Genomic DNA, 23,985 nt, shown 5'->3' on the forward strand with positions numbered 1-23,985 from the left:
GAAAAAAAAAGAGGATCATTATACTTTATATTCATATTTTTCTGTTACCAGCAAGGATTTCAGTTTTACCTTTAGCACCTGGGTATGAATTAATTTGCCAGAGTAGTGGACATTTTAGAAGGCCAAGGAACCAGACTTGTGAGACCCGCTGGAAACTTTAAGCTTAAAGGAAGGAGACATAGAAAACAATTGTCTCCACTTGAACAGTTCTGCCCAGGTTCAGCCCCCTCTGGAGTAAAATCTGTGTCAATTGCCCTTTTCAAAGCTGCTCAGGCCTGGAAATAGCATCATCAACTCACTCATTTCAGAGGGCCCACCAGAGACCAGATTAGGAGAGGTCCCAGGCTAAAGGTGAAACAAGCAACTATAATTGAAACGTATACAAAGAGCCTTGGGGCCACTGAGGGATGGGAGGAATTAATTCTGCCTAGAGGAGGCACAAGAAGGAGAGGGACCAGGAAGGTGACATTTGAGCCAGATCTTGCTGTATGAGCTGGATTTGGTCTGGTGAAAACTTGGGGTGGGGGGTCAGTGAGCAGTGCAATCTGCTGGATGAAAATCTACTCATGCCTAGGAATGACAATCCCTCTGGTTGGCAATTTCTACACTCCTCTTCCACCCACTTTCTTCACAATCTTTTCCTCTGTTCTTGGAAAATGGGGACTGAGGATCGTTTCCCTTCCTGGAAGTGATCAGTGTAGCATTAAACTAATCCTTGATTAAATGGGATCCGTTGCTCAGCTCTGTGAGCCTCTGAGAACACCGACGTGGAAGGAGAGGGGAGGGAGCAGGTGAGTCAGGTAGGGAAGTGGGCTTGAGCCACACTGGGGAAAACGGGGCTCAAGGAGAAAAAGAAGAAATTAAGGTTTTTAATTTGCCGCACCCCCTTTTTGTCAGCCTCTCCCCCACCTGTCTCTTATCTTTATTGTTTTTCCGTAGTTTCTCATAGTCTTGGTCTCTTTGTCTCTGTTTCTCTCCATTTGCTAAAGGCTGGAAATTCCTTGTTGTCAACGGAAGGGAGTAGGAGGGGAGTTGGAGGTGGTAGGAGTGGGAGGGAAGCGAAGAACAGACATCTCAGCAGCTCCGGCTGCGGGGGCGTCTCGGCCTCTGGTGGGGCTTGACAAGTCAATGATTTTTTAAATGTACATATTTTTAAATCCACACAGAGGGGCTCACAAACCTAGAGAGAGACAGAGACACACACAACTAGATGTAAAGAAACGTATAAATACATAATCTCAGGGTACAGAGGCACAAACTGGCAATAGCGTCTTAAATCTGCTTATTAACATTTCACAATTTACAAAGTTTTCATATACACCCTCTCATTTGAACCTCACGACAACCCTGAGAAACAAAGATACAAACACTCGGGAGTTTCACTCTCAGATACACGTCCGCACCCAAACAGATTCCTTCTGACCCCTAGGGGAGTGGGCTGGCCCAGTGCGTGGGATTTTTCGCTCCTCGTCCCTCTCTGGCCTAGTACCGGCCCCAGTACCGTGGAGCTGAGGCCCCAGATTTGGCTCCTCCACCGTGCTCTTTCCTGGGCCGGGACCCAATTGCCATGAGCCCAGTTGGTTACCGCCCCCTTGCTTCACGCCCTATTCCGCCCTCTTCCCCGGGCGGGCCAGCGTCTCCCTCCGGATCCGGGGGCTCAGCACCACCCCAAGGGGGCCCGGGTGGGAGGGAGGGGGGCGCCTCGAGCAGAGGCTGCGTGGGCGGAGGATGTGCGTCACGGGGAGCGTGGGCAGAGGGAGGGCGGAGGCACGTGGAAACCCGGGGCCAGCCGCTGGCAGCCAAGGCTCTAAAATAACCGGAGACGAGAGGGGGGAGGGGCGCCCACACACTTAAGAGGGGTCGGGAGTGCCCCCGGGGAGTGAGCCCGAAGGGACCCCGTGTAGCCGCACCCTCCAGTTTCGGGACCGAGGACTCAGCTCATTTCTATCACTCCCCACCCCCGTGTTTGGGGCTTAATGGCATGGAGAAGACAATCTTGGCTACCGAAATTCCCCCCAGTGATGCACCCCCTCCTCTCCGGTTCCCACCGGAGGCCTAACGGTCCCCTCACCAGGCCGGAATGTATAACCAGCCCTGGCCCACGCCACCCACTCAGAAGTGCGGAATGGCGGGCGGGGGTGAGGTTTCGGACTAGGGGGAACCTTGCTTCTGGCCAGTACGCTCGCTTCCCGCCGCCTCTCCCCCAACCTCCTTCATTTCCTCGGGGCTTAGAGCCACACGGCCGGGCGCTCAGAGCCCCCGCCCGTCCGCCCTCCCAGGCGTGGGCGGGAGTGTAATGGGAACCAGATGGGGCTGGGAGAAACAAAGCGGGGAGGGGGGTGGGTTGCGGGGAGGGGCTAGGCTCCTCGAAGGAGCTCCTCCCTCCTACTCCTCTGTAGGGAGCCACGTTGGATGCGGCCGGCCCTTGCCCATCTTCCACTAGACTCTTGCGGGCAAAGTGCCCTAATAGACATCCCTAGAAAGGGTATCTTCTTTCTCCCAGGCTTGCCACACAATTCCCCAGGAGCAGGTCCCTGGGGCCTCAGCAAATAGGGTGCGACGAGTAGAGGAAGGCGGGGTACCCCTCCCACCCCAGCCTGACCTAAGCGCTAACAAAACCCGACGCGACTAATCGCCGCGCGTCTAAGTGGTAGCTTCTAGTAAGCCCCGCCCATTCCTGTTCGCCAAACTTCGACGGGAACTTAGGGCAGGGATGGGAGGACGCCTGGGTTTCCGAGAACGGCCTCTTCAAATAAGTCCTTTTGGGGCTGGGGAACAGCGCGAGGATATGTAAAAGATTCCTGCAGAGCCCCACGCTCACAGACCTTCCTGAAGTGCACACCCTATGGGAATCACATGCACGCGCGAAAGGAGCCGTGCACCCCAAGTCTCCAACAACTTTTACGGGCTCGCTCCTAACATTCACAAGTACAGCACTGCGAAGCCCGAGAGTCTGCAGGCAGGCGTCCGCGTAGTTTAGACGCCTGTGCCCGTCCGTGCGCTTCTGGGTCTTTGTGTACCTGTGCGTGGTTGTGAAATTCCGCTCTCCGCTCGGAGGGGAAGGGGGTGGGAGTAAGAATGTCGCCGGCTGGGCTCTCACGTGGGTACGTGGGCGCGGAGAAGGCCGGCTGTGCATCCGGCGTGGGCGGCACGGAGCGACCTCGCCCCGCCCGCCGGATCCCCAAGCCCGCCTTCCACAGCCCAGCGTCGGTCACCTCAGTCCCCAACTCGGCGCCCAGGCTCCGAGTCCCCGCCCCCGCCTCCTGCTCCACACCCCCTCCCCCCAGTCTCCGCCTCTCTCAATCTCTCCGCCGCGGCGTCCTGAGGCCCGCGGAGAGGCCCGGGCGCCCGCCCCCCGCCCCCGGCCTCCGCCCCCGGCTCGGCCCACGCCCTCCGCCCGCCAGGCAGCCAGAGCTGCGCCGGGCCTCGCTCCCCGTGCGTCCTGCGGGGGCGGAGGCGCGGAGAGGCGGCAAGCGCAGCCGGGGAGGTGGGGGGGGGCAGAGGCACAGACAGAGGCGCGGAGGCTCGAAGAGAGGAGACGTGGAGGGAGGGACGGAGCCCGGACAGCGGCGGACACGGCCTCGCGCGCCCGGAAGAGAGCAGCGCGCGGCAGGCGCTGAGCTCTGGGCACCGAGAGGGGCATCCCCGGTGGTCTGCAGCCGTCCATGCACAGAGCTCCCTCCCCCACAGCCGAGCAGCCGCCGGGCGGAGGGGACAGCGCCCGCCGGACCCCGCAGCCCAGACTCAAGTTAGTGGGCAAAGGGAAGCGCCGGGGAGTGGAGATGGGTGGAGCTGGACTCGGGAAAGGGGTCCGGAGGGCGGAGGTCGAGCAGAGGACGAGGGGAAGCGGGACGGGGGTGGGGGGTGGAGACTGACGGAAAGGGGGTGCGTCTTCGAATTAGGGGCCCTGGGAGCAGGCAGGAAGCTGATGAAGCTGGATGTGAAAGAGCAGTACCTAATTCTCCATCGCCCGTTTATTTTGTGCGCATGACCTGGCATGTGAGCCCCCTGCAAAGAATGTGGAGGCTCCCAAGCGCTAGGGGAAGGCTGGCAACAGTGCCGGGGGAGGGCCACTCAGCTGGCTCAGTCCGTCGTCGGCACGGAGCGCGCGGCTCCGGGGTCCGAGAGAAGCCGGCGCCTTTGAACCAACAGAGCATCAAAGGAGCTCTGCAGAAGCGCGGCATGCCTTAGGCGTCTCTTTCCATTTCTGTGGCTTGCGGGGGGGGGGGGGTTCGTTGTGCGGCCCCTCCCTCAAGGGGTCTTGAGTCGCACCCACACAACCCTTGAAGACGAGGGTGGAAAATGAGGGAGAGAAGAATAGGCGGGAGCCCCCCGGCGGTGTTCGCCCACAGACGGTAGCACTGTGGGAGTGTGTGGGGGCGGACCGGGCCCCGAAGCAGAACAATTGAGGCACTCCTCCTCTCTCCCGTTCCCGAGCTGAAGGGATGGGCTTACCTATGGAGCAGGTGGGAAGGTCACTGCTGGGAGAGGGGCCAACTGAGGTGCACTGGGCAGTCTGGAAGGCAGGGGAGGTCCTGGGGAGAGAGCGCAAGAGTGGGCAAAGAATGCCTAATCCGTGGGAAAAGCTGAGCAGGGGTGGGAAAAGGGGAGCAGAGGATGTTCTGCCTAGCTCACTGAGTGGAAAAGGGCAGGGGTAGAGGCCACACCCCTGCCTCTCAGCCACACGAGCAGGATGCCACCAGGGAATAAAGCTGGCCCATAGTGGTCCTAGGTGTCCACTGCAGGGAGGATGGGGGTCCTGCATTCACCTCAGTGTGCGAAGTTAACTTGTGTAATGTTGAGACTGCTAGGTGTTTAGGGTGGAAGGTGAGCACTGTGTTCTGGAAGAGAGGTTGGTCCAGCCATCCCAGGGGTGTGCTGGCTGGCCTCAGTGCTCAAGGTCTCCTTGCCCCAGGCCAGAAAAGTAAAAGCTGAGGAGGGGGGCTTGGAGCCTTTGACTTTGGCAAAAACTGATCTGGCTTTTGGTACTTGCGGCCAGTCTGGGATAGCACTGGCATGGCTGTGCCTCTGAGCAGTGCCTGATTCTCCTAGTCTGTGTTCAGGTCTGGGTAGAGAGAGCATTCAAAAGAGGGGAAGAGAAACAGGCAGGAAAGAGAAAACAGTTGTGAGTGTGGGTTGGTACCCAGCAAGGGAACTTGCACTGACTGCCCCCCACTTTGTGCGCCTCCTTCTCAGGCCCAGTGCCCGAGCCATGGCCCTGCCTCGGACACTGGGGGAGCTGCAGCTGTACCGGGTCCTGCAGCGCGCCAATCTCCTTTCCTACTATGAGACCTTCATCCAGCAGGGAGGGGACGACGTGCAGCAGCTGTGTGAGGCGGGTGAGGAGGAGTTCCTGGAGATCATGGCCCTCGTGGGCATGGCCACCAAGCCCCTCCATGTCCGACGCCTACAGAAGGCACTGAGAGAGTGGGCCACCAATCCAGGGCTCTTCAGCCAGCCAGTGCCTGCCGTGCCCGTTTCCAGCATTCCACTCTTCAAGATCTCTGAAACTGCAGGGACCCGGAAAGGGAGCATGAGCAACGGGCATGGCAGCCCAGGGGAGAAGGCGGGCAGTGCCCGCAGTTTTAGCCCTAAGAGCCCCCTTGAACTCGGAGAGAAGCTGTCACCATTGTCTGGGGGACCTGGGGCAGGGGACCCCCGGATCTGGCCAGGCCGGAGCACTCCAGAGTCTGATGTTGGGGCAGGAGGAGAAGAGGAGGCTGGCTCACCCCCGTTCTCCCCACCTGCAGGGGGAGGAGTCCCTGAGGGGACTGGGGCTGGGGGGCTGGCAGCAGCTGGGGCTGGTGGTGGTCCGGATCGACTGGAGCCAGAGATGGTACGCATGGTGGTGGAGAGCGTGGAGAGGATCTTCCGAAGCTTCCCAAGGGGGGATGCTGGGGAGGTAACTTCCCTGCTGAAGCTGAACAAGAAGCTGGCACGGAGCGTGGGCCACATCTTTGAGATGGACGATAATGACAGCCAGAAGGAAGAGGAGATACGCAAATACAGCATCATCTATGGCCGCTTTGACTCCAAGCGGCGGGAGGGCAAGCAGCTGAGCCTGCATGAGGTGAGGACCCCAGGCCCTGATCCCCTCCCCTACCAACTTCAGTGGTTGCAGTGCTTCCCTCAACTAAGGGGGAAGCAGAGACACAGGCAAGAGCCCGGCTGTCCAGCCCCACGCCGCTCAGGACACCCCAGGAGGGGAGGAGGCCCCAGGCGTTCCTAGGAAGCTGTGGGTGCTGACCTCTGTTTTCCTTCCTCAGAAAGCTCCTGCACGATGTCAAAACCCAAGCAAACATCTGATGGATAAGCCTCATTTCTCTGGTGGTGAAGGGGAGTGAGGAGGTCTGGGCAAGGTGGTGGGCCAGTTAGGATTCTGACTGCTCTGGCGGTCCTCTCCACAGCTGACCATCAACGAGGCTGCTGCCCAGTTTTGCATGAGGGACAACACTCTTTTACTGCGAAGGGTGGAACTCTTCTCCCTGTCCCGCCAAGTGGCCCGAGAGAGCACCTACTTGTCCTCCTTGAAGGGCTCCAGGTGAGACCCCCTTCTCCAGGTTCTCCCTAGATCAGAATCCCGCCAAGGAGATGGGTCACGTCCTGACCTCCAGTTCAGGTGCCTGTAGGCCTGCTTCCCACCTGCCTGCGTGTCCCTGCTTTTGGCCAAGTCCACTTGCCTAGGTCTGGCCCCACCTCCCATCCCTCTCAGGTCCCTTCTGCCCCCCACAACAATACTGCTTGAGCTGGGGACTGCTGCTTACCCTTCATCTTTCCAGATCCTGGGAATAATGCATGTTCCCCATCAGATTCTGTGTCCTGTCCACCATGTGTCCCTCCCCAGCCTCACCCTCCTTGTTTCTCTCCATCTTTGCAGGCTCCACCCTGAAGAACTGGGAGGCCCCCCACTGAAGAAACTGAAACAAGAGGTAGGTTTGCTAGGGTACATATAGGAGGTTAGGGCATCTTCCCCAGCCCCCTCTCTTGCCAGTCCTCATTTCCCCATTTGGGGCATCCACAGGTTGGAGAACAAAGTCACTCTGAAATCCAGCAGCCTCCCCCAGGCTCTGAGTCCTATGCACACCCATACCGCCCCAGCCTGGAGGAAGACAGCGCCAGCCTGTCCGGGGAGAGCCTGGATGGACACTTGCAGGGTGAGTGTGCGTCAGAGTGCGTCTCACTGAGGGGGCGGGGGTGGGGGGAAGGTGTGGGAGGAGGGCGCCAGGAGGCCACTGCCTGGCACAGGGCTGGGAGGCCTGGCTGGGCGGGAGCGAATGGGCCTGGGCCCGTGGAGCTGGCTGTGTGGTTGAGGGTGAGGGTTCCATTGACTGCGGCCCCCTACCTGACCCGTGCCCCTGCCCACAGCTGTGGGGTCGTGCCCAAGGCTGACGCCGCCCCCTGCTGACCTGCCTCTGGCGTTGCCAGCCCATGGGCTGTGGAGCCGCCACATTCTGCAGCAGACGCTGATGGACGAGGGGCTGCGGCTAGCCCGCCTCGTCTCCCACGACCGCGTGGGCCGCCTCAGCCCCTGTGTGCCCGCAAAGCCACCTCTCGCAGGTGAGGCAGCCAGCAGTGCCATCCCCAAGCACCCCTGCCGCCCAGGCCCCGCACAGCAGTCCTGGTGTCCTCGGGGCAGTAGCATGGTGGGGCTCCAGCTAACCAGGCCTTGGGTTGAGGAGGGGGGAACCCTGCAGGGCTGTTCCCAGTGGGGAGGGTCTAACCCCAAGTGGACGTCTGTGAATGGCGAGCTTGGGGAGCAGGGGGACAGAGAATGGGGAACGAAGGGGAGCAGGAAGAGGAGAGCCACCAAGAAGGGAAGTTTGGATGGAACTTCTCCCGACGCAGGAGGGTGGAGCAGGCCAGGAGTTGGGGTAGGGTTGCCAGCTTGGAATTGGAGGAGCCCAGAGGGGGATGCTTTGTGTGTGGATGGGGGAAGCGGGAGTAGGCAAGGAGGCCGGCAGAGGGCCGGGCATCGGCTGGGCTCAGAGTGACGCAGCAGACAAAGCCACCAACCCTAGCTTGGTATTTTTAAACTGTGTGTGGGTGGGAACTGGGGGCGGGGACTGACAGGGGGGCTCTTCTTGGGGGAGGAGCTGGGAGGCTGGCTTCCTGTGTCCCCCCTGTTTTGGCTTCTAAGAACCCTGGGGGGCATGGTAGGGTTGGGGGGGTGCCCTGAGAGGAGGCCAGGGATAAGCGGGGGCAGCAGAGCCTGGGAAGGGGGGAGGGGGAGAGGTCAGAGCCAAGCCGCCCCCACAGCTCCTGACAGAACCAGAAATTCCAGCAGAACGGAGGCGGGAGAGACAGAAAGAGAGAGACACATCCAGAGACAGAGAGCTACACACAGCCAGCAAGGGGAGGGGGGCACACACACTTGGGTATGGAACCGCCCCCTAGACCAGAGGTGGGCAGGAGTCAGGAAATCAAGCTCATCTTCGCAGCCTTCTCTACCCCTGCCTCTGTTCTCAGCCCCGCTCTGTCTGCAGCGTCCATCCTGCAGCCTCCTAACCTACCCCTTCTCCCTGCAGAGTTCGAGGAGGGGCTGCTGGACCGATGCCCTGCCCCAGGACCCCATCCTGCTCTGGTGGAAGGTCGAAGGAGCAGCGTGAAAGTGGAGGCTGAGGCCAGCCGGCAGTGAGGGGGGGACTGGCGTCCTCAGACCCAGGGCACCAGGCTTCTGGCTCACACAGACCCTTCCACTCTCCATCCCTGGCATCTAGTCACAACCCTGGATCCTTCCGCTGCCCTTCTCCTGCCTCCCCACCTGCCCCATGGGCATAGAACTATGGGGCTTCAAGCAATAACAAGCAGGGGCCTGGCGAGAGGACACAAGGAGGGTGCATGGTGCCCCCTCACCCTTGCCCAGAGCAAGGAGGCAAGAACTCTGCCTCCAGGGCATTTGGGATTCTCCCCTCCCTTACACAGCACACTCCCATCCTCTCTAGTTAGAGTCAGTGACGTGAGCAGTTGGACTCAGTTTGGACATGGGGGAAAGGGCTTGGGAGGGTCCAGCAGCTAAAAATGGAAACGGTTTCCCCCCAGATCTGGGGGCCTGGGAACACTGGACCTGCTCCTCCCCTCTGCTCCTCCATTTTTGTGCTTCTAGTTTGTTTCTTTAATTTAACAAGTGCTGCAGTTCGCCCACCCATCCCCATCTTCCCCCCAAGCTCTCAGCGGTTCTCTCCCTCTTGCCCTCTCTAGGGGGGTGTGGGGTCCCCTTCACCGGCCCCCTCGGGAGGCCTGGGTGGACTCAGGGTCTCCCTCAGCTGGGATCTGGGCCGCAGCACCTGTCTGAGCAGTTAGAGCGTCTTTCTTTTCAGATCGTGTACAGTAGATTATTTATTTTGTTATTTTGGAATAAAATTTATTTTATGGCTTAGGATCTATGACCCCCAAGATGGAGAAAGGGTGGCATGGGGTTGGGGAGTGGAGGGAAGCTGGCGGTGGGTGGGGAAATAGAAAAGAAGAAGCGGGTAGGGCCCCCAATACACCATGAGGACCACACACCTGAGTCTGGACCCCAGGCTCAGCCTCTGCCTCTGGGCAGGATTGGAGGTGTTGAGCCATCGAAGCTACAGCCACATAGACCCAACCTGGGCACAGTCATACTCAAAGCTTAGTACGTTTGGGTTAGCATACGTCAGAGAGGCTAGTATACTCGCTGGTGTCTTTTGAGCAGTGTCTCACACTTCCAAACGTGTGGTCACACAGGCAAAATCAGAGAGGTGCGTGTTCTATGTGGCCATAAAACTAACGTGTGACATCTATATATTAACACATCTCAGGTCCACACACTTTCACACAGCTATACGCAAACTCGGCCCTTATAGTTCTGCACAATCTCGTACACGCATCCAAAAGCCTGCATCTGACCGGCAGGAATTTGGAGCTGACTGGGATTTGTTTTTTAATCTGGGCAAAACCCACATCAGCGACCAAATGTACAGACCCCCCTCTCTCTCAGGGTCTCCTGAACGGTTTCCCGCGCCCCCAGGGCTGGGACCCAAGCCCATACTTCCACCCCTAGCCTCTGAAGCAAATGTGTGCACGTGTCTGTGTGTTTCCACATGTGTGTCCGGAGCCCCGGCTCAGGGCAAGCAGAGAAGCCCTCCATGCCCTCACCTGTGCTCTGGCCCAGCCTCCTTCCTGCTCAGCCACATCTTCTAAGGAGAGGGTGTGTGTGTGTGTGTTCTGCGTGTGCAGGTGTTTTGGGGCGTGTCTCACTTGGAACCTGAATTTCCCTTCCAGTATTTGGAAAGTGGAGGGCAGGGGTGTGTGGTGGGAAGGAAGGAGTAGATATGTTCCACCCACTATACATTCTCCTGGCAAAGTCTTTTCCTCCTGACCAGGGAGTAGGTGGGGATAGGAGGACACCCTCCCCAGCTGCTGCTTGGCAGGAGCACAGGCAGGTGTTCAGAGCAGGTCCATGGGGGCAGGAGAGCTGTCTCTGGGCTCCCCCTCCAGCTGGGATCACCAAGTGGGGTTAGCCCTTATGTCCAGGTGGGACATTGAGATCCCAGACTGCCCATAGCAGGAGGGCTGCAGGAGGGGTTGGGCTCCCAAGGACCCTCCCTCTGACTCTCCTTGCCCCTCCAGGAGAAGCTTGGTGAGGTCCTGTTCAGTGGGAGGCAGCAAGGGCGGGAGCATGTCTTCACGGACCCTGCAGGGAGGAAGGAGGGAAGCAGTGAGATAGGCATGGCACCCACTCCTCAGCCTCCACCCCCCGGCTGACACTCACCAGGTGCCTTGAGGGAACCCTCCCACCGGCTGCGTCAGGCAGCTGTCTTCCGCCATGGTCACATCTGAGCAGAGCAAGGGCTTGGAGCTGGACCCGGCATGCTCCTGAGGCTGGCACGGCAGCAGGCCCCTGCCGGGCCCAGAGAAGTAAGTGAGGTGGTGGCGGGGGTCGGGGGGTTGAGGCTGGGGATGAATGAGGCGCATGAGCTCAGGATGGGGGTGGGCGTCACTCACTGCGGGTGAGGTTGGTCAAAGGGCAGGCTCATCTGACTCAGGCTGGGCGGCATCTGCAGGTGAGGTCTGGAATCAGGAAGGACGACACAGTCAGAAAGAAAAGCTGGACGAGGGCAGGGTGTTGCAAAGTCAAGACCACTGAGTGAGGAAACAGTATTTCCAGCTCCTCATCCTGACGGCAAGCACTGGGCAAGCCATTTCCACCTGTGAGCTTGGACTTCTCATCTGTATAAATGCGAATGCATTGGCGACTGGGGGCAGGAGAGAGAGGAGGGCTAGATTAGCTAATTCCTGATGTTTCTTTGGACTTTGAACTTTGCTGGCTCTAAGTACCCCTGTCCCCACCCCTACCTCAACTCCTGGGAGGGGAGATGTCATGCCTCGACTGAGAGTTAGTAAGCACCTGAGGGCTACCTGGAGAACAAGTGTCTATGCCACTTCAGGCCCAAAAAGAGAAATAAATAAAAATCAAGACAGCAGATAAATGACAGTAGATTTCAGGGGCGGGAGAGATAATACTAATACTTAACATAGCTCTTCCTGTGAGCCAGGTACTGTGTTTAGCTTTACACATACTATTAACTCAATTAACCTTCACAATAACCCTGTGAGGTAGGTATTGTTATTATCATTATTCCCTATTTTACAGATGACACATCAGAGTTAAGTAACTTGCCCAAAGTCAGCAAGTGGTGGAGCTGGAATTCGAACATGGATCTTAACCACTAACACCTCAGTGGAATGGACAGAAGAGACCCAGGTGTTGGCTTTTTGCCACCCCGTTCTCACAGAAGAGCCTTCCCTAACAAATGCAAGTGCGCAGGCCCGTTGCAGGTGGGTATCCCACCCCGTTCCCCAGAGGGGGCCCCACTTACTCCTGGAAGGCTGGCAGCACATTGACCGATTCTTCCCGGGGAAGGGCTGGATATGAGGGGATGGAGTGAGAGCGTGGTGGGTACCCCTGGGGCCTGGGGAAAGAAAGCAGACCCCTGATGCCAGCCCTTCTCCTGGACACCCCAAATCCCTGCCTCAAGATGGGGAATCCCTTTCAAGGAAAGGGAATACCCTACTTCAGCCCCCAGTGCCAGCTCCCCCAGTTGCCCATGCTGAAACAGCCTGCTGGCGCAGACCACTCCCAGTTCCGTCTCTCAAGCTTCTTACGCCATATCTGGGCCGAGCTGCATGTTCATGGAGCAGTCAGGGACCATTCCAAGATCGTAAGAGGGCATCATGGTAGGCGTTTGGGGCTCAGGGGTGGTAAGTGGCTGGTCCCTGGAGGAGGGGAGGAGGCATGTGTGACTGACCAGGGGCTGATGCCACCACCCCTTCCCCCAGGTAAGTACTGGGCCCCACCCTCCATCCATACCAGCACATTCACCTTTCCACAGTCATCTTGATTGTAGCTGGGACATAACCCCTGCCGTCCTTACCCATCTGCTCAGCTGTTGTGGGGAGGAAAGGAGAGCCATGGAGTGCTTCTGATTTAGGGAGGAAGGGAGGTGGAAAAGGTGAGCATGGCTGATGGGCAGGTAGCAGAAGCAGGGAGATGAAAATGGAGAGAGAAGTCGGGGATGACACACAGCAGGCAGGGAGGGGGCAGCTGGGAGCAGGGAGAAGGTGGACAACAGGACGGAGTCAGAACTGCCAGCCCCAGCTCACGCTTGTAGTGGCTCCGGAAAGCCTCGTCCTTGGGTTTCTTGGGGTAGAGGTTTTTGAGCTGAGCGAGGTCCCGGATTCGGTCACCAAGTGAACGAATGGACAGGTCTTTGGCAGAGAATGGCTGGATGTTCTCTATCTGTGGGGAGCCTACAATAGGAATGAGACCTTGAGTCCCCTCTGTCCAGACTTTATTCCCCTACCCCAGCCTCCTCCCACTATTGGACTCATTCTCAATCTACCAAGGTGAGGAGGAGAGGAGCTAGGGTGAGGGTCCTGAGGGAGGGAGACCCACCAGTCTCCATTCCCACAGAGCTCACAGTGAGAAGGTAGACGTTTAGACCACAGAAGGAGGAAGAGAAGTTGGACCGAAGGAAGAACTTCTTGAAGACCAGGGTTGGCCTCAAGGAAGGCCAGGATGTTTCCTCCCCAGAAGAAACCCCAGAGGGCACAGGCACAGAGGCAGAGGACTGGCTGGGGTGACCTCACCATCCTGGCCCCGGATGACATGGGCAATGGTGATGCCCCCAATCTCTGAGTCACTGAACCGAAGGAGGAATGTTCCATCAGGCTCGTTGAGAAGAAGGCTAGTGACGTATTGTTTGCTGATGAAGCCAATGATCAACCTGGCCAGGATGAGGGAGAGGATGTGGATGGGGTCGCAGGGTGTGGAGTGGGAGCTGGAGGTACAGCTGCTCAGGCCACCTGGGGCGGGGACTCACCGATCTGACCAGTAGCTCCGGAGACAGCGTTTGGTGAGGTCCAGGACGCCATCAAACCACTGCCAAAAGGTGAAGCCACGACCCAGCAGGATCTCCTGTGGGGAGAGGGGAGTTGGTGGGGGCACAGGAGCCTAGTTAGGGCAGGCATTGGGCTGTGAGTACCTACACGACAGAGTCACAGGACTGAGGGAACCACATTGGACCTGAGACCCCATCCATGACATGGCCGACACTCAGGCTCACCACGTGCCGGGCACTGTTCCGTGCTCTTTTCATAAATTAATGTATCTGATCTTACAAGCCTAGGGAGGTAGGTCCTGTGAGTATCGCATCTTACAGATGAAGAAATGGAAGCCTAGAAAGGTCAAATAACTTGCTTCTCACACAGCTGGTGAGAAGCAGAGCTGGGATTCAGCCCAGGAAGTCTGGGCTGGGCCGCCTCTTAACCACTGTGCCCACACCCTCCTGAATGAGGCCTGGAGGAAGTGGTGTCCAGAGAAGGCAGCTTGCAGGGTGTGAGTGTCCTGCTCCCTTTGCTAACACATCCTCTGGTCGTGTGGGCTTTTCTTTCTTCCTTTTTTAAAAAAGAGATCAGTGCGTGACTGCATTTACCCAGCTGGTCCTCAACCGAGACACCCAGACCTCCTTTTTCCCCTGTTTCTTGTAACAGATCCAGTCCTGAGCCACCTTATTTTGGAGGCAGTAAAATGTAGTCGCTAAGGACAAGAGTCAGAAATACGGTGTTCCATCCCAGACATGCCACTCACTTGCTGGGAGGCCTTGGACAAACCACTTAACCCCTCTGGGCGGGTTCATCCTCTGTAAAATGGGGGTAATAGTACCTACCTCAAAGGGATGTTGGGATGATAACATATCTAAACTGCTGAAGCACAGTGCCTGGATACAGTAAGCTGTCAACACATGGTAGCTGGTATTATTGCATATGTCCCTGTGGGATTTCGTCCCTGTTTTTGCAATAAGACCTATTTTCCCAATGGGTCAAAGTCATTTTGAACCAAAGCTGTGTTTACACACAATCTGGGTGAGTCATGCAGATCACTGGCAAAGAGGGAGGACGGAGGGCCCCCAGACCAAAACGGGGGGATGCCAGAGACCTGAGGGGTTTTCCTGCCTGGGCCATGACAGAGGCCTTCCTGATGAACGTGGTGGGGCATTGTGAAGATCCCAGCGGTTGATCCCTGGGCAGACGTTGGGGAAGCCCTGAGTGCCCCAGGGATGAAGAGCTTGGGGGTGGGAAGTCCGAAGCGCAGGGGAATGACCTTGTTGAACTGTGACCAGGACACAGAACGGTGCTGGAAGGCCTCCATGCTGAGGCTGTTGTCGGTGAAGATCTTCTGGGCCAGGAAGAGGAAATGCTCTGGGAGTAACCCCCGGTTGGTCCCCACCTCAGCCATGAACTTGAGGTTAAGAGTTTCACACATCTTCTCCCAGGGCACCCGCTCAGCCACCACAAAGGGCACGCGGTCCTGGGGGGAGGAGAGAAGGAAAGGGAGCCTCAGGCTGACATCCCCATCCCTCCTCACGAGGGCCTTCATCTTTCCCACTTCCCCAAGCCTGCCGCTCCCCAGCCTTGTCCCCCTGAACTTGCTCAACAAAGATGGTGCTTTTCCAAAGGAGTCTAAGGTGCTACTGCAGGATAGCTGTTAAGATTGGCATGAAAAGGGGGCTTCCCTGGTGGTGTAGTGGTTAAGAATCCGCCTGCCAATGCAGGGGACACGGGTTCGAGCCCTGCTCCGGGAAGATCCCACATGCTGCGGAGCAGCTAAGCCCGTGCACCACAACTACTGAGCCTGCGCTCTAGAGCCTCCAAGCCACAACTACTGAAGCCCACGCGCCTACAGCCCATATTCTGCAACAAAGAGAAGGCACCGCAATGAGAAGTCCACGCACTGCAACGAGAGTAGCCCCCGCTCGCCGCAACTAGAGAAAAGCCTGCGCGCAGCAGCGAAGACCCAAGGCAGCCAAAAAATAAATGAGTAAATAAATTAATAAAATAAAAAATGAAGTATGAAAAAGATTGGCACGAAAAGAGGTCAGGAGTACAAAAACAGGTCTATGAGAAGGAGTTAAGGTCACTCTCTTTTGAACATGCTTGCCAGCCTGCACCCCACCTCCCAGGTAAGAGCCCCCCCTGCCCCCGCCAACTCCAGGTCTTTCATCACCATCTCAGAGAAGGCGTTGTCCCACAGAATGGTGGCTTTGGCATTGTTGTCTTGGTTGCCGTGGACGATGACCACCAGGGGCAGAGACAGGGCCTGAAGCGGGTGAGGAAAGGGGGTTCTTCTTACTGGGGCAAGGGGCTTCCACAGAGGGCTGGCTCTGAAGGTGCAGGGGAGCTACTGGACTCATACAACATGGTTAAAAACTCATGGTATGTTATCGAGTGCTTTCTGAAGCTCAGTTAGGGCCTTACTGCAGAGAAGTGGTTACAGGTCAGTGCTATAGAGTCCCCAGGTTTCCAATGCCAGCTCCAACATTCAGTAGCTGTGTGACCTGGGCTAATTACTCAATGTCTCTGTGTCTCAATGTCCTCATCTATAAAATCAGGCTAGTAATAATACATACCTCAGAATGTTATTGTGAAAACCACGCGTGTGTGTGCACGTGTGTGACTTAAAACAGTGCCCTGGTCTATGAAACGTGCGTAAGTGCCAGTTGTTCCTACGCTGTCATTCCCCGGGGTGTGCACTCCGGTTCTGGCTCCTCCCCGCTCACCCGGGGCCCCAGCATGCACAAATCCCAAACACACAGGGTATGGGGCAGTCATGAAGAGTGAGGATGCAGGGCCCCAGTGTGTGGCCGGGAGGGGCACCTGGGGCCCCGCCTCGGGCAGGGCTGGGGCCTCGGTTCACCTGGAGCTGGATAGGGAGTTTGTTGGGGCTGAGCGTGAAGCTGGTGGAAAAGAGCATGGCACACTTCTCCTCGGTGACAGACTCTGTGCCCTTCCGTTCGCACCGCTTGATTTTCTTCAGAAGCTGCGGGTGGGGCGAGGGAGAGGAGGGTGAGGGCAGCGACTGCTTCTCCTGGGCTCCCAACACCCTCTCCAAGGAGAATGTCCTGGCCTGAGGACCCCCGCCCACTGCTCCCCGCAGGCCTCACCAGGTTCTTGAACAGGGCAGTGCAGCAATTCCCAGGAATGCTGTTCTCCAGGGGCACGGTGTTGTTAATGATTTCCCCAGTGCTTTCTCTGCCAGGCAAGTCAGAGAGTGGCTCATCCCAACTGGGCCAGGAGTGGCAGGGGCTTGAGTCCACTGGCTAATGGCCTGGACTACTGGCCCCTAATCTCCATCTCCCCACTTGAGTTCTTAAGGGAGAAGTCCCCATCTTAGCCAAATCATGATGCTCCCACCCCATTCCAGCACTGATGGGTCCCTCCCCTTCCTCTGCCTTGACTATCATACAGGGTCCCCACATCCCATGGCCCGCCCTCCCTGTCATCACCCTGTTCTTCGTGGTGCCAGTCCCCCAGTCTCCTCTGGCCTCCACCACCCTCCAGCCCCTCTCCAGCCCCAGCTTACACTCCAGCCCCGGGCCCCTGGGGCATGCTCAGCTCCCTCGCCTGCTTCTCGGTTACCATGTCGGCCCTGACCATCAGAGGCTTGGCTGGGGCCGCCAGGAACCGCAGGCCCAGCAGGAATCGAACCCCGGCCTGGAACTTGGTCTGAGTCTTCAGAACCTGGGGGGGCTGCTTTTCCACCAGGAAAGAGCTGGGAGGAGTGAGGAGGACACAAGGGAAGTTAGCAGCTGGGTCCCTCCTGGTGCCCTCCCCACAGCTCTGACCCTCTTCCTTCCTTGGGGTCTGCTCTAGGCCAGGCTGGGGTCTCATACCTGGTGATGAGGGTTCGCAGGACTTCATCCAGCCGGCTAATCAGCGCTGCCCGGGTCTTGGGCTCAAGCTCCCCACCAGCCGCCCCCACCTCCTGCTGCAGCTGGGAGTAAATGTCCACCAGGCTCTCACACCTGGGGCCAGGACAGTGGTTAGGGGGCACAGGGTTTAGGCTGCCTGCTCCCCGCCCAGACCCCCCACCCCTAAACCCAGGAAGATAGCAGGAGAGTGTGTGTGGAGGGGTGGGATGAGCAGTGGGCGTGGCTGCAAGGCACCTGGGCTAACCGAGTTGTGGGACATGCCTTGGCTCTGGGGAGGAAGGTTCCTTCTCAGTGCCTGGAAGCTCTGTGGAAACCCAGCTGCCTCTTCCCCAGGGCTCTGGTACCCAGGTCAGCTGCCAGCACATACGATGCTTTTGTGCATTTTCAAAGGTGCCCCGCCCAATAGACCAAATAGACTTCCCATTCCTCTGGGCACGGGGCTTGAAGAGAGAATTGTGGGTTGGAAGAACTCCTGCTTGTGCCCCGTCCGCCGGGTGCACGTGTACAGGACACAACCTGAACAACAGTGTGCATGGCTCTGCTGGAACGGGCTTCTCTGAGTCTTCACTCACCCCAAGACCCTTTGGCCTGGTTTTCTCTCTCACACCTGTGGGTGCTCCAGCAGGGACAGCAGGTGTCCACCCCCAGCCCCCCACCCTTCCCTGTCAGCCCTGCCCCAACCTCTCCTGTAGTGGGGCCAGGCTCTCCTCAAAGGGTGCGCCATTCCCTGCCAGCTGCTGCTGCCGTTTCCAAATCTGGATCCTCTTCAGCACCAGGGCCTGGGCAGCCTCCAGCTCCCCGACAGTCTCCTGCAGGAACGTGGCGAGGGCCTATGGGAAGAAAGGGCCTGAGCCAGGGCCACACGCTTCCTCCTCACCCAGCTCTGGAGGGTAGGGCTCTCTTTCTCACCTCTCTGAGGTCTGATCTCCATCCCTCCACAGATTTGAGACCCTCAGAGTCTGCCCTTGGAGCTCAATCTCCATGTCCCAGTCCATTACTCACCTCACTTGGCCCGGTCCCATTGGCAGGAGTTTCTATCAGGCTGTGCAAAGACACTGAGGGTAGGGGCAGAAATCAGGGGTGCAGATAGATTTGAGGTTCAGTCAAGGTTGAGATCCAAGAGGGGATCACTCCCACACACTCCTCAGGACCCTCTTAGAGCTCTAGGCCCAGGCTCCCACCTTGGCCTCCCTCAGCCCCAGGCTGCAGGGCTTTGCGGAGAAGGCAGGTTTCCCCCACTCGGTGCTGCAGCCTCCGCAGGACTGTGTTAAACTTGAGTTCCTCTTGCTTCCAGTGGAAGGGCATTGGCAGGTGGCGGAACTGCACAGGAAGGAGAGATGCCAGGAGGTGAGACATTCTGCCCAGCCCTTTCCCTTCGGCCTCCACTCCCTAAAGGGGTGCAACCGCCATGCTCTGCAGAAAACAGACCACTTCTCTTGTCTGACTCCCTTCTCTCCTTTGACAGTCCTTCCTGACCTTTTGGAATTTCCTGAAGATAAGACCTCTCTCCTGGCAGAATCAGCTCCTTATCACTTGCTCTCTCCTTCCTAGGCCTCACTACCCTCAGTCCCTCATTGCAAGCTTCTCTGAGCTTAACTTGGGGCTCACTTTGACTCCTTTGGTCATCCTGGGCCTAGAACACTGAACTTTTCCTGAAGTTCGAGTTCCTTCTAGTTTCTCATGGCTCAGGCTAAAGTCCCAGGGAGTTGGGTTGGGGTGGGAGGTGGGGTACCACAGTACCTGTTCCATAATGGCTTTTTTTTCCCCTTGAAGTATGTGTCTGAAAGTGGCCACCAGCTTCAGGGGGTCCCTCTGATATATGCTCTATAGAAATGAAAGGTGGTAGACAGGGTTAGCCTGGCTCTTACCCATGTCTTTCTCCCCTTCCAATCCCCAGCACCCCCATTCACGCATGCACTGAAAGGCAGCACAACTGTAGGCTCCAGAAGTTTTCATGCATTTGCATGCTTTTAAAATCTAATTTGCATGCTAGCTAACAGCTAGCCACAGGAACACCAATTTGCTTCCAGCATCCAACCAATTTTCTTCCAGCATCCAATGCTCACCCCAGCTCCATTCCAGGCCCCACCCAGCCTTGTCCCCTCCCCTCCTGCCCCACCTCCAGGGTGCTGATGTGTTGCAGGATGGTGCTCCCCTCCCCCTGTTCTCCAGCTGAGGCCTGAAGACGCTGGACAGTGGCAGAAAGTAGGGCGCTGGCCATGTTGCAGCAGAAGGCGTCTGAGCCGACAAGGAATTCCCTGCAGGAAGATCAAGGATGAGGCAGCCTCGGGTCAGGGCTTCCTCTGCTCTACTGTCCCTTTACCCCACAGCAATCAGCTCAGCGGCTCCTTCCTCCTCTTATCCTCCATCCAAGCCCTCTGTAGCCCTCAGCCCCATCCCTTGTTCCCCAGTTTTCCAGCTGTTGTGGGTGGTGCCCTTACCCCAGCTCTGACCTCCCTCCTCTTTGGCTCAGCCTCCTAAGGGGGTGGGGGACTCCACGTATCAACATGAGGCACAGACTCCCAGCTAAATCTGCACCACCGCACATGGAATAACGAGTCCCAAGTCTTGAAATGGGATGAAGAAGATCTAATGAAAGGGAAGGTGGGTTGGGGAGGACCTGGGGGACCAACGTGGGGCAGCCAGGACTCACCAGGGCTGGTTCTCCAGCCAGTCACCCAGGAGATGCCGAAGGTGTTGAGGGAAGTCAACATAGAGCCGCTGCAGTTTTTCTGGGGGCATTTTGGAGACCAGACCCCACAGAGACATGATCTGGGGTTTGGAGGGTGCCTGGAGAAAAGGAACAAGGCTACTTGGGCACTCTGAGAGGCGCCCAAGAAAGCTGGCTTTTGTTTGGGGGCAGCCAGGGACCTCCCGTAGACAGCCCTCCCAGAGACCGTCCCCAGCACCACTCACAGCCAGACCACCTCAAACCAGGGACATTCCTGGCCAATGCCTCAGACAAGGTAATTCCTTCAACGGTAGACACAGGGGTGATGGGGTGGGAAGAGCTGAGCTGCAGTCAGAGGGCGGGGTGGGAGACAGGGGCAATGGGGCAGTAGGGAAAGCTCTCTGAGAGAAGACAGAGGATGTGGGTTGTAGCTCTAGGCCTGGCTCTGGTTCTGTAGGCAAGAAACCTCCCCTCTGTGGACCTCAATCTTCTCATCTATAAAATATGAGGCTTGCATAAAGTGCAGAACTTTCCAAACTTTTTAAAGCAGTGGACAATTTTAGTTTTAATCTGTGGAATCCCAATTATATAAAATTGGAGTTTCTCTGTTGAAAGCAAGTGTGGTAGGCCTGGAATTCTACTGCTTCTTACTTCCTTCTCCCCACCTCCTGACCCCAAAGGTGTCCCTGGAGAAAACCCTCAAAATTCCAGGGTTCCGTGAGAGAATCTGAAAACTACCTGGCTAGATGATGAAGAGCATGGCAGAGTAATGATAGCTACCATTTATTAAGCAGTTACTATGTATGAGGCATTATACTGAGCTCATTACCTCATTAAAATCTTGCAACAATTTTTAAAATATAGAATTATCCCCTTTCACGGGTAGAGAAACCGAGTTCAAGGAGGTTCTCCAACTTGCCGAGGCCACTCAGCAAGCGATTTGAACCCGAGAGGGGATTAACCACCACGTTGTGCTGTTAGGATGCCTTCCAGATCCAAATCCCATAATCCTAAGTGGGGGGGGGCATGGGAGGAGAATTGAAAAAGAGGAGATTGAGCGAAAGGAAAAGTAGAGAGAACTCAGGAAGGTGGTGAGAGATTAGAGAAAAAAGTGGGGTTAATAAGCCTTCAATGAAAAGCCTAGAAGAGGGGCAAGGAGGCTAGGGCTACAACGAAGAGAAGAAAAGGAGGCAAGAGGAAAGGAGATGGGAGGGTAGGGGAGAAGGCTGCCTCCCCATTTCTGGGTGGGCCACAGGGTGGGGTGGGTAAACCAGTGGTTTCCCAGGGGTCTCTCAGTTTCCAGTTTCTCAAACTATCCCTCTTCCCAGAGATGACAGAAAGGATGGGGATGGAAACTCCCTGGGTCGCCCCCAACCTGGTAACCCCAAGTTTTCCTGCTGCACTTTTAGCCCCTCCTCTCTCCCAGGACTCCCAGAGGGACGGAGAACAGAGGGGCCCCTTTTCTGGAAGCTCCTGCCGCTCCCCCCAGTCCCTATCCCCTTGAGCTCTTTTCTCCCAAAGGCAGAATCCTCCCCCATTCCTGCTCAGGGTCCTCTAATAGACCTTTCTCTACACCCACCTTGGGGTGGGGCCCCTTTTGGTTTGTGTTTCAAACTCAGGGGAGGACTCCATCTCTCTCTTCCCTCTTCCTCTCCTGTGTCTCACGGTGCTCAGACCTTTGACCTCTCTCCCTACCCTATTGGGGACTGAGGCGATCCCTAAGCCATAGGCAGCCCCCCTTTCTTCTACATGCCCCTGTTGAGTGACCAGCTTCCTGGCCTGGTCCTGGCTTCAGATCTTCCCCACTCCATCCTCAGGCAGCAGGGGGCCAGACTTTCCCCCAGCCACACCCAGTAACCAGGCTGGGTCAATCGGCCGGCCAGGCCAGGGGCACCTTCTGCTGTAGGCCCCCAACACAGGCAGGGAGGGAGGAGCCGTGGCCTGAGGGGGCGGGGCCAGTGTTCCTTTCCCAACCGGGAAGGGAAACCCAACGTCCAGGATCTTCATCAGCCCTCTTCGTGGCCTAAACCTCACCTCAACCGTTACATTCCCGAACCCTTTGACCGTGGGACCACAGGATCAAGAGTCAAACGAGCTTCTCTGAGTTGCCCAGTGTGTGTCTGCGGCGGCGGGGGCGGGGCGGGGGGCCGGGAGGCGGAGCCAGTTCAGCAAGAGTAGGGTTAACTGCGTGACTTGGCCGCGCTAAAAGTGGAGCAGTTTTGAGGGGGGAAATTCCCTCTCCTTTGGGACACCATGAGGTCTGCGTCTGGGGCTCGCTCACCCCTTAGCCGCACCCTTGAACAGGAACCTTTTTGGGGGGCCCGGATACGGGTTTGTCTAGGACCTACTGCCCTCTGGTATCAGCCTTCTAGGGAGGGGCGTCCACCTCCCCCCAACCCAGAGGGCAGAGGAGCACCTCCTTGCCCTCCTTTCCCTGCCTTTACATGTTCCTGGAGGTGCGGGGGACGGGGTGTATGGAAAAAGTGACCCACGGTGGGGAGGGGGGGAGGGGAAGTGCTGGGCCTGTACTCACCCCAGATTCTTCTGACACTTCGAAACTGCCAAAACTCAGTACCACCAACCACCAACCCCAGCTGAAACAATTTCTTGGGGACCATCCACTCTGCCGAGGGAGGATCCTGAGAGGCACTCCCCGCAACCCACCGCCCCACATATTCATAGTCAGAGGCCCCCCACCCTCCCCTCCTTGGAGGCATCCCCTCACCTTGCCAACCCCTCTGCTGTCTTCTCCCTCTCTCAGCGGGCACTGCCAGGCCCCATGGGTCTGTAGTTCTGTCCAGCGGGTTCAGGGCTGGCCCTGCTAGCACCCCCCCTCCACCTCCAGCACCAAAAAGAAAAAAAATACACACACACAAACACACACACACACACACACACACACACACACAATCCTCTCCCGTCCTTCCTCTTCAGTGTAAGCAGTGGCTGCCCCAGCCTGCTGTTTCCGGCTTCTCCGACTACCCAGGTCCCTCCCTGGAGCTCTGACGACACAGTCAAGGGAAAGTGGGCTGGAGGAGGAAGAGGAAGAAAGTGGGGTGAGCGTGTGTGCCTCCGATACCGGGTAGGGGAGCATGGCGTGGTGGGGAGCCAGGACTGGGGCTTGGGGGCCCTGGGGCAGGCTGGAGGGGATGCTGATCCCCACTTACTCTGTCCCCCCTCAAAAGCAATCAAGTTTCCTCCAGAAAGTCGCCCAATATCAAGCCAGAGACGTGCCGCCCCAAACTGCCGCTCCCATATTCAAACTTTCGCAGGGGCCGGGGGTTTGGGCTCGCAAGGGACTGGGCTCCCCTGTGGCCTCTGGAAAAAGAAATCTCTCTGGGCTCTGCGCTCCCTCCAGTGGAGGGCCCTGAAAGCGGCCAGGGAGCTGGAACTCCTAGGTCCTCCTTCTGGGTGGGGAACGCCTTAGAGGTCTCGTGACCGCTGATGGGAGGGCGTGGGGGAGGGGAGGCTGACGCTCACAATTCTGTAGGGCTCCAGGGGTCCCTCGGACTGAAAATCGTTTCTGCCCCCTCCTCACAGGGTACTACTCCTCAAACCCAGGTAGGAGCCGGCACGAGTTGGAGTTGCCGCCTGTAGATTCCCAAGGGACAAGTTTGCATGTGAATCTGCGGTGCAGCTTTGGTGAAGTTCCTATCTGTTTCTGGGGTAAACACTGAGACACACCCAGAAATAAACACACACATACTCAACTTCCCCAGCCAGAAGGGCACCCCCCACACACACATGCTTACACACACGTGCAGGCAGGCTCACAGACGTGTCAGCACTCAGAGCCACATGCAGTTGCAAGGAGACACACACTCACATACACAAGGCTTGCTCAGCTTCTGAGTCACCATCTAGTTATCTAGTGGATGGTTTCTGCAGCTTTTGCTGGAGGAGGAGCTGGAGCTGGCCTAGGGACCCAGAGAGCCCTTCAAGCCCAAAAACCTGAGAGAGGGGTATGGGGAAAGGGTGGTCTCTGGGGGGGGGGGGGGGGTGGAAGGTGGGAGGAGGCTTCTGTTTCCCTCCTTTCTTCCCAAACAGGGCTGGGCTCAGGGGCCAAAGCCAGGCCTATGC

The 23,985-nt window shown here is 57.5% G+C and overlaps 2 protein-coding genes across 3 annotated transcripts; one reads left to right on the plus strand and one right to left on the minus strand.

Moving 5' to 3' along the window:
* Window positions 1-854: 854 nt before the first annotated feature.
* STAT6 (signal transducer and activator of transcription 6) lies at window positions 855-22,775 on the minus strand. Of its 2 annotated transcripts, XM_067697038.1 has the most exons (24): window positions 22,631-22,775; window positions 19,888-20,024; window positions 19,354-19,492; window positions 18,975-19,058; window positions 18,416-18,554; window positions 18,237-18,289; window positions 17,916-18,064; window positions 17,196-17,327; window positions 16,886-17,074; window positions 16,467-16,554; window positions 16,220-16,342; window positions 15,530-15,622; window positions 14,627-14,833; window positions 13,347-13,441; window positions 13,114-13,250; window positions 12,628-12,774; window positions 12,347-12,410; window positions 12,130-12,240; window positions 11,844-11,936; window positions 10,969-11,034; window positions 10,736-10,864; window positions 4,456-10,657; window positions 3,956-4,167; window positions 855-1,180 (listed from the first exon to the last, which is right to left on the minus strand). In XM_067697038.1, the coding sequence occupies exons 2-22, from the start codon at window positions 20,001-20,003 to the stop codon at window positions 10,468-10,470; spliced, it is 2,544 nt and encodes an 847-aa protein (XP_067553139.1). In that variant the 5' UTR covers window positions 20,004-20,024; window positions 22,631-22,775; the 3' UTR covers window positions 855-1,180; window positions 3,956-4,167; window positions 4,456-10,467. The 2 variants fall into 2 exon arrangements, with proteins under 2 accessions (XP_067553139.1, XP_067553140.1); XM_067697039.1 differs by lacking the exon at window positions 3,956-4,167.
* Window positions 3,359-9,379, plus strand: NAB2 (NGFI-A binding protein 2). Its single transcript, XM_067697040.1, has 7 exons — window positions 3,359-3,748; window positions 5,197-6,070; window positions 6,408-6,541; window positions 6,878-6,929; window positions 7,022-7,154; window positions 7,366-7,557; window positions 8,526-9,379. The coding sequence occupies exons 1-7, from the start codon at window positions 3,666-3,668 to the stop codon at window positions 8,633-8,635; spliced, it is 1,578 nt and encodes a 525-aa protein (XP_067553141.1). The 5' UTR covers window positions 3,359-3,665; the 3' UTR covers window positions 8,636-9,379.
* Window positions 22,776-23,985: the final 1,210 nt, after the last annotated feature.

The sequence above is a fragment of the Pseudorca crassidens genome, chromosome 11 (assembly GCF_039906515.1).
Source record: "Pseudorca crassidens isolate mPseCra1 chromosome 11, mPseCra1.hap1, whole genome shotgun sequence".
NCBI lineage: Eukaryota > Metazoa > Chordata > Mammalia > Artiodactyla > Delphinidae > Pseudorca > Pseudorca crassidens.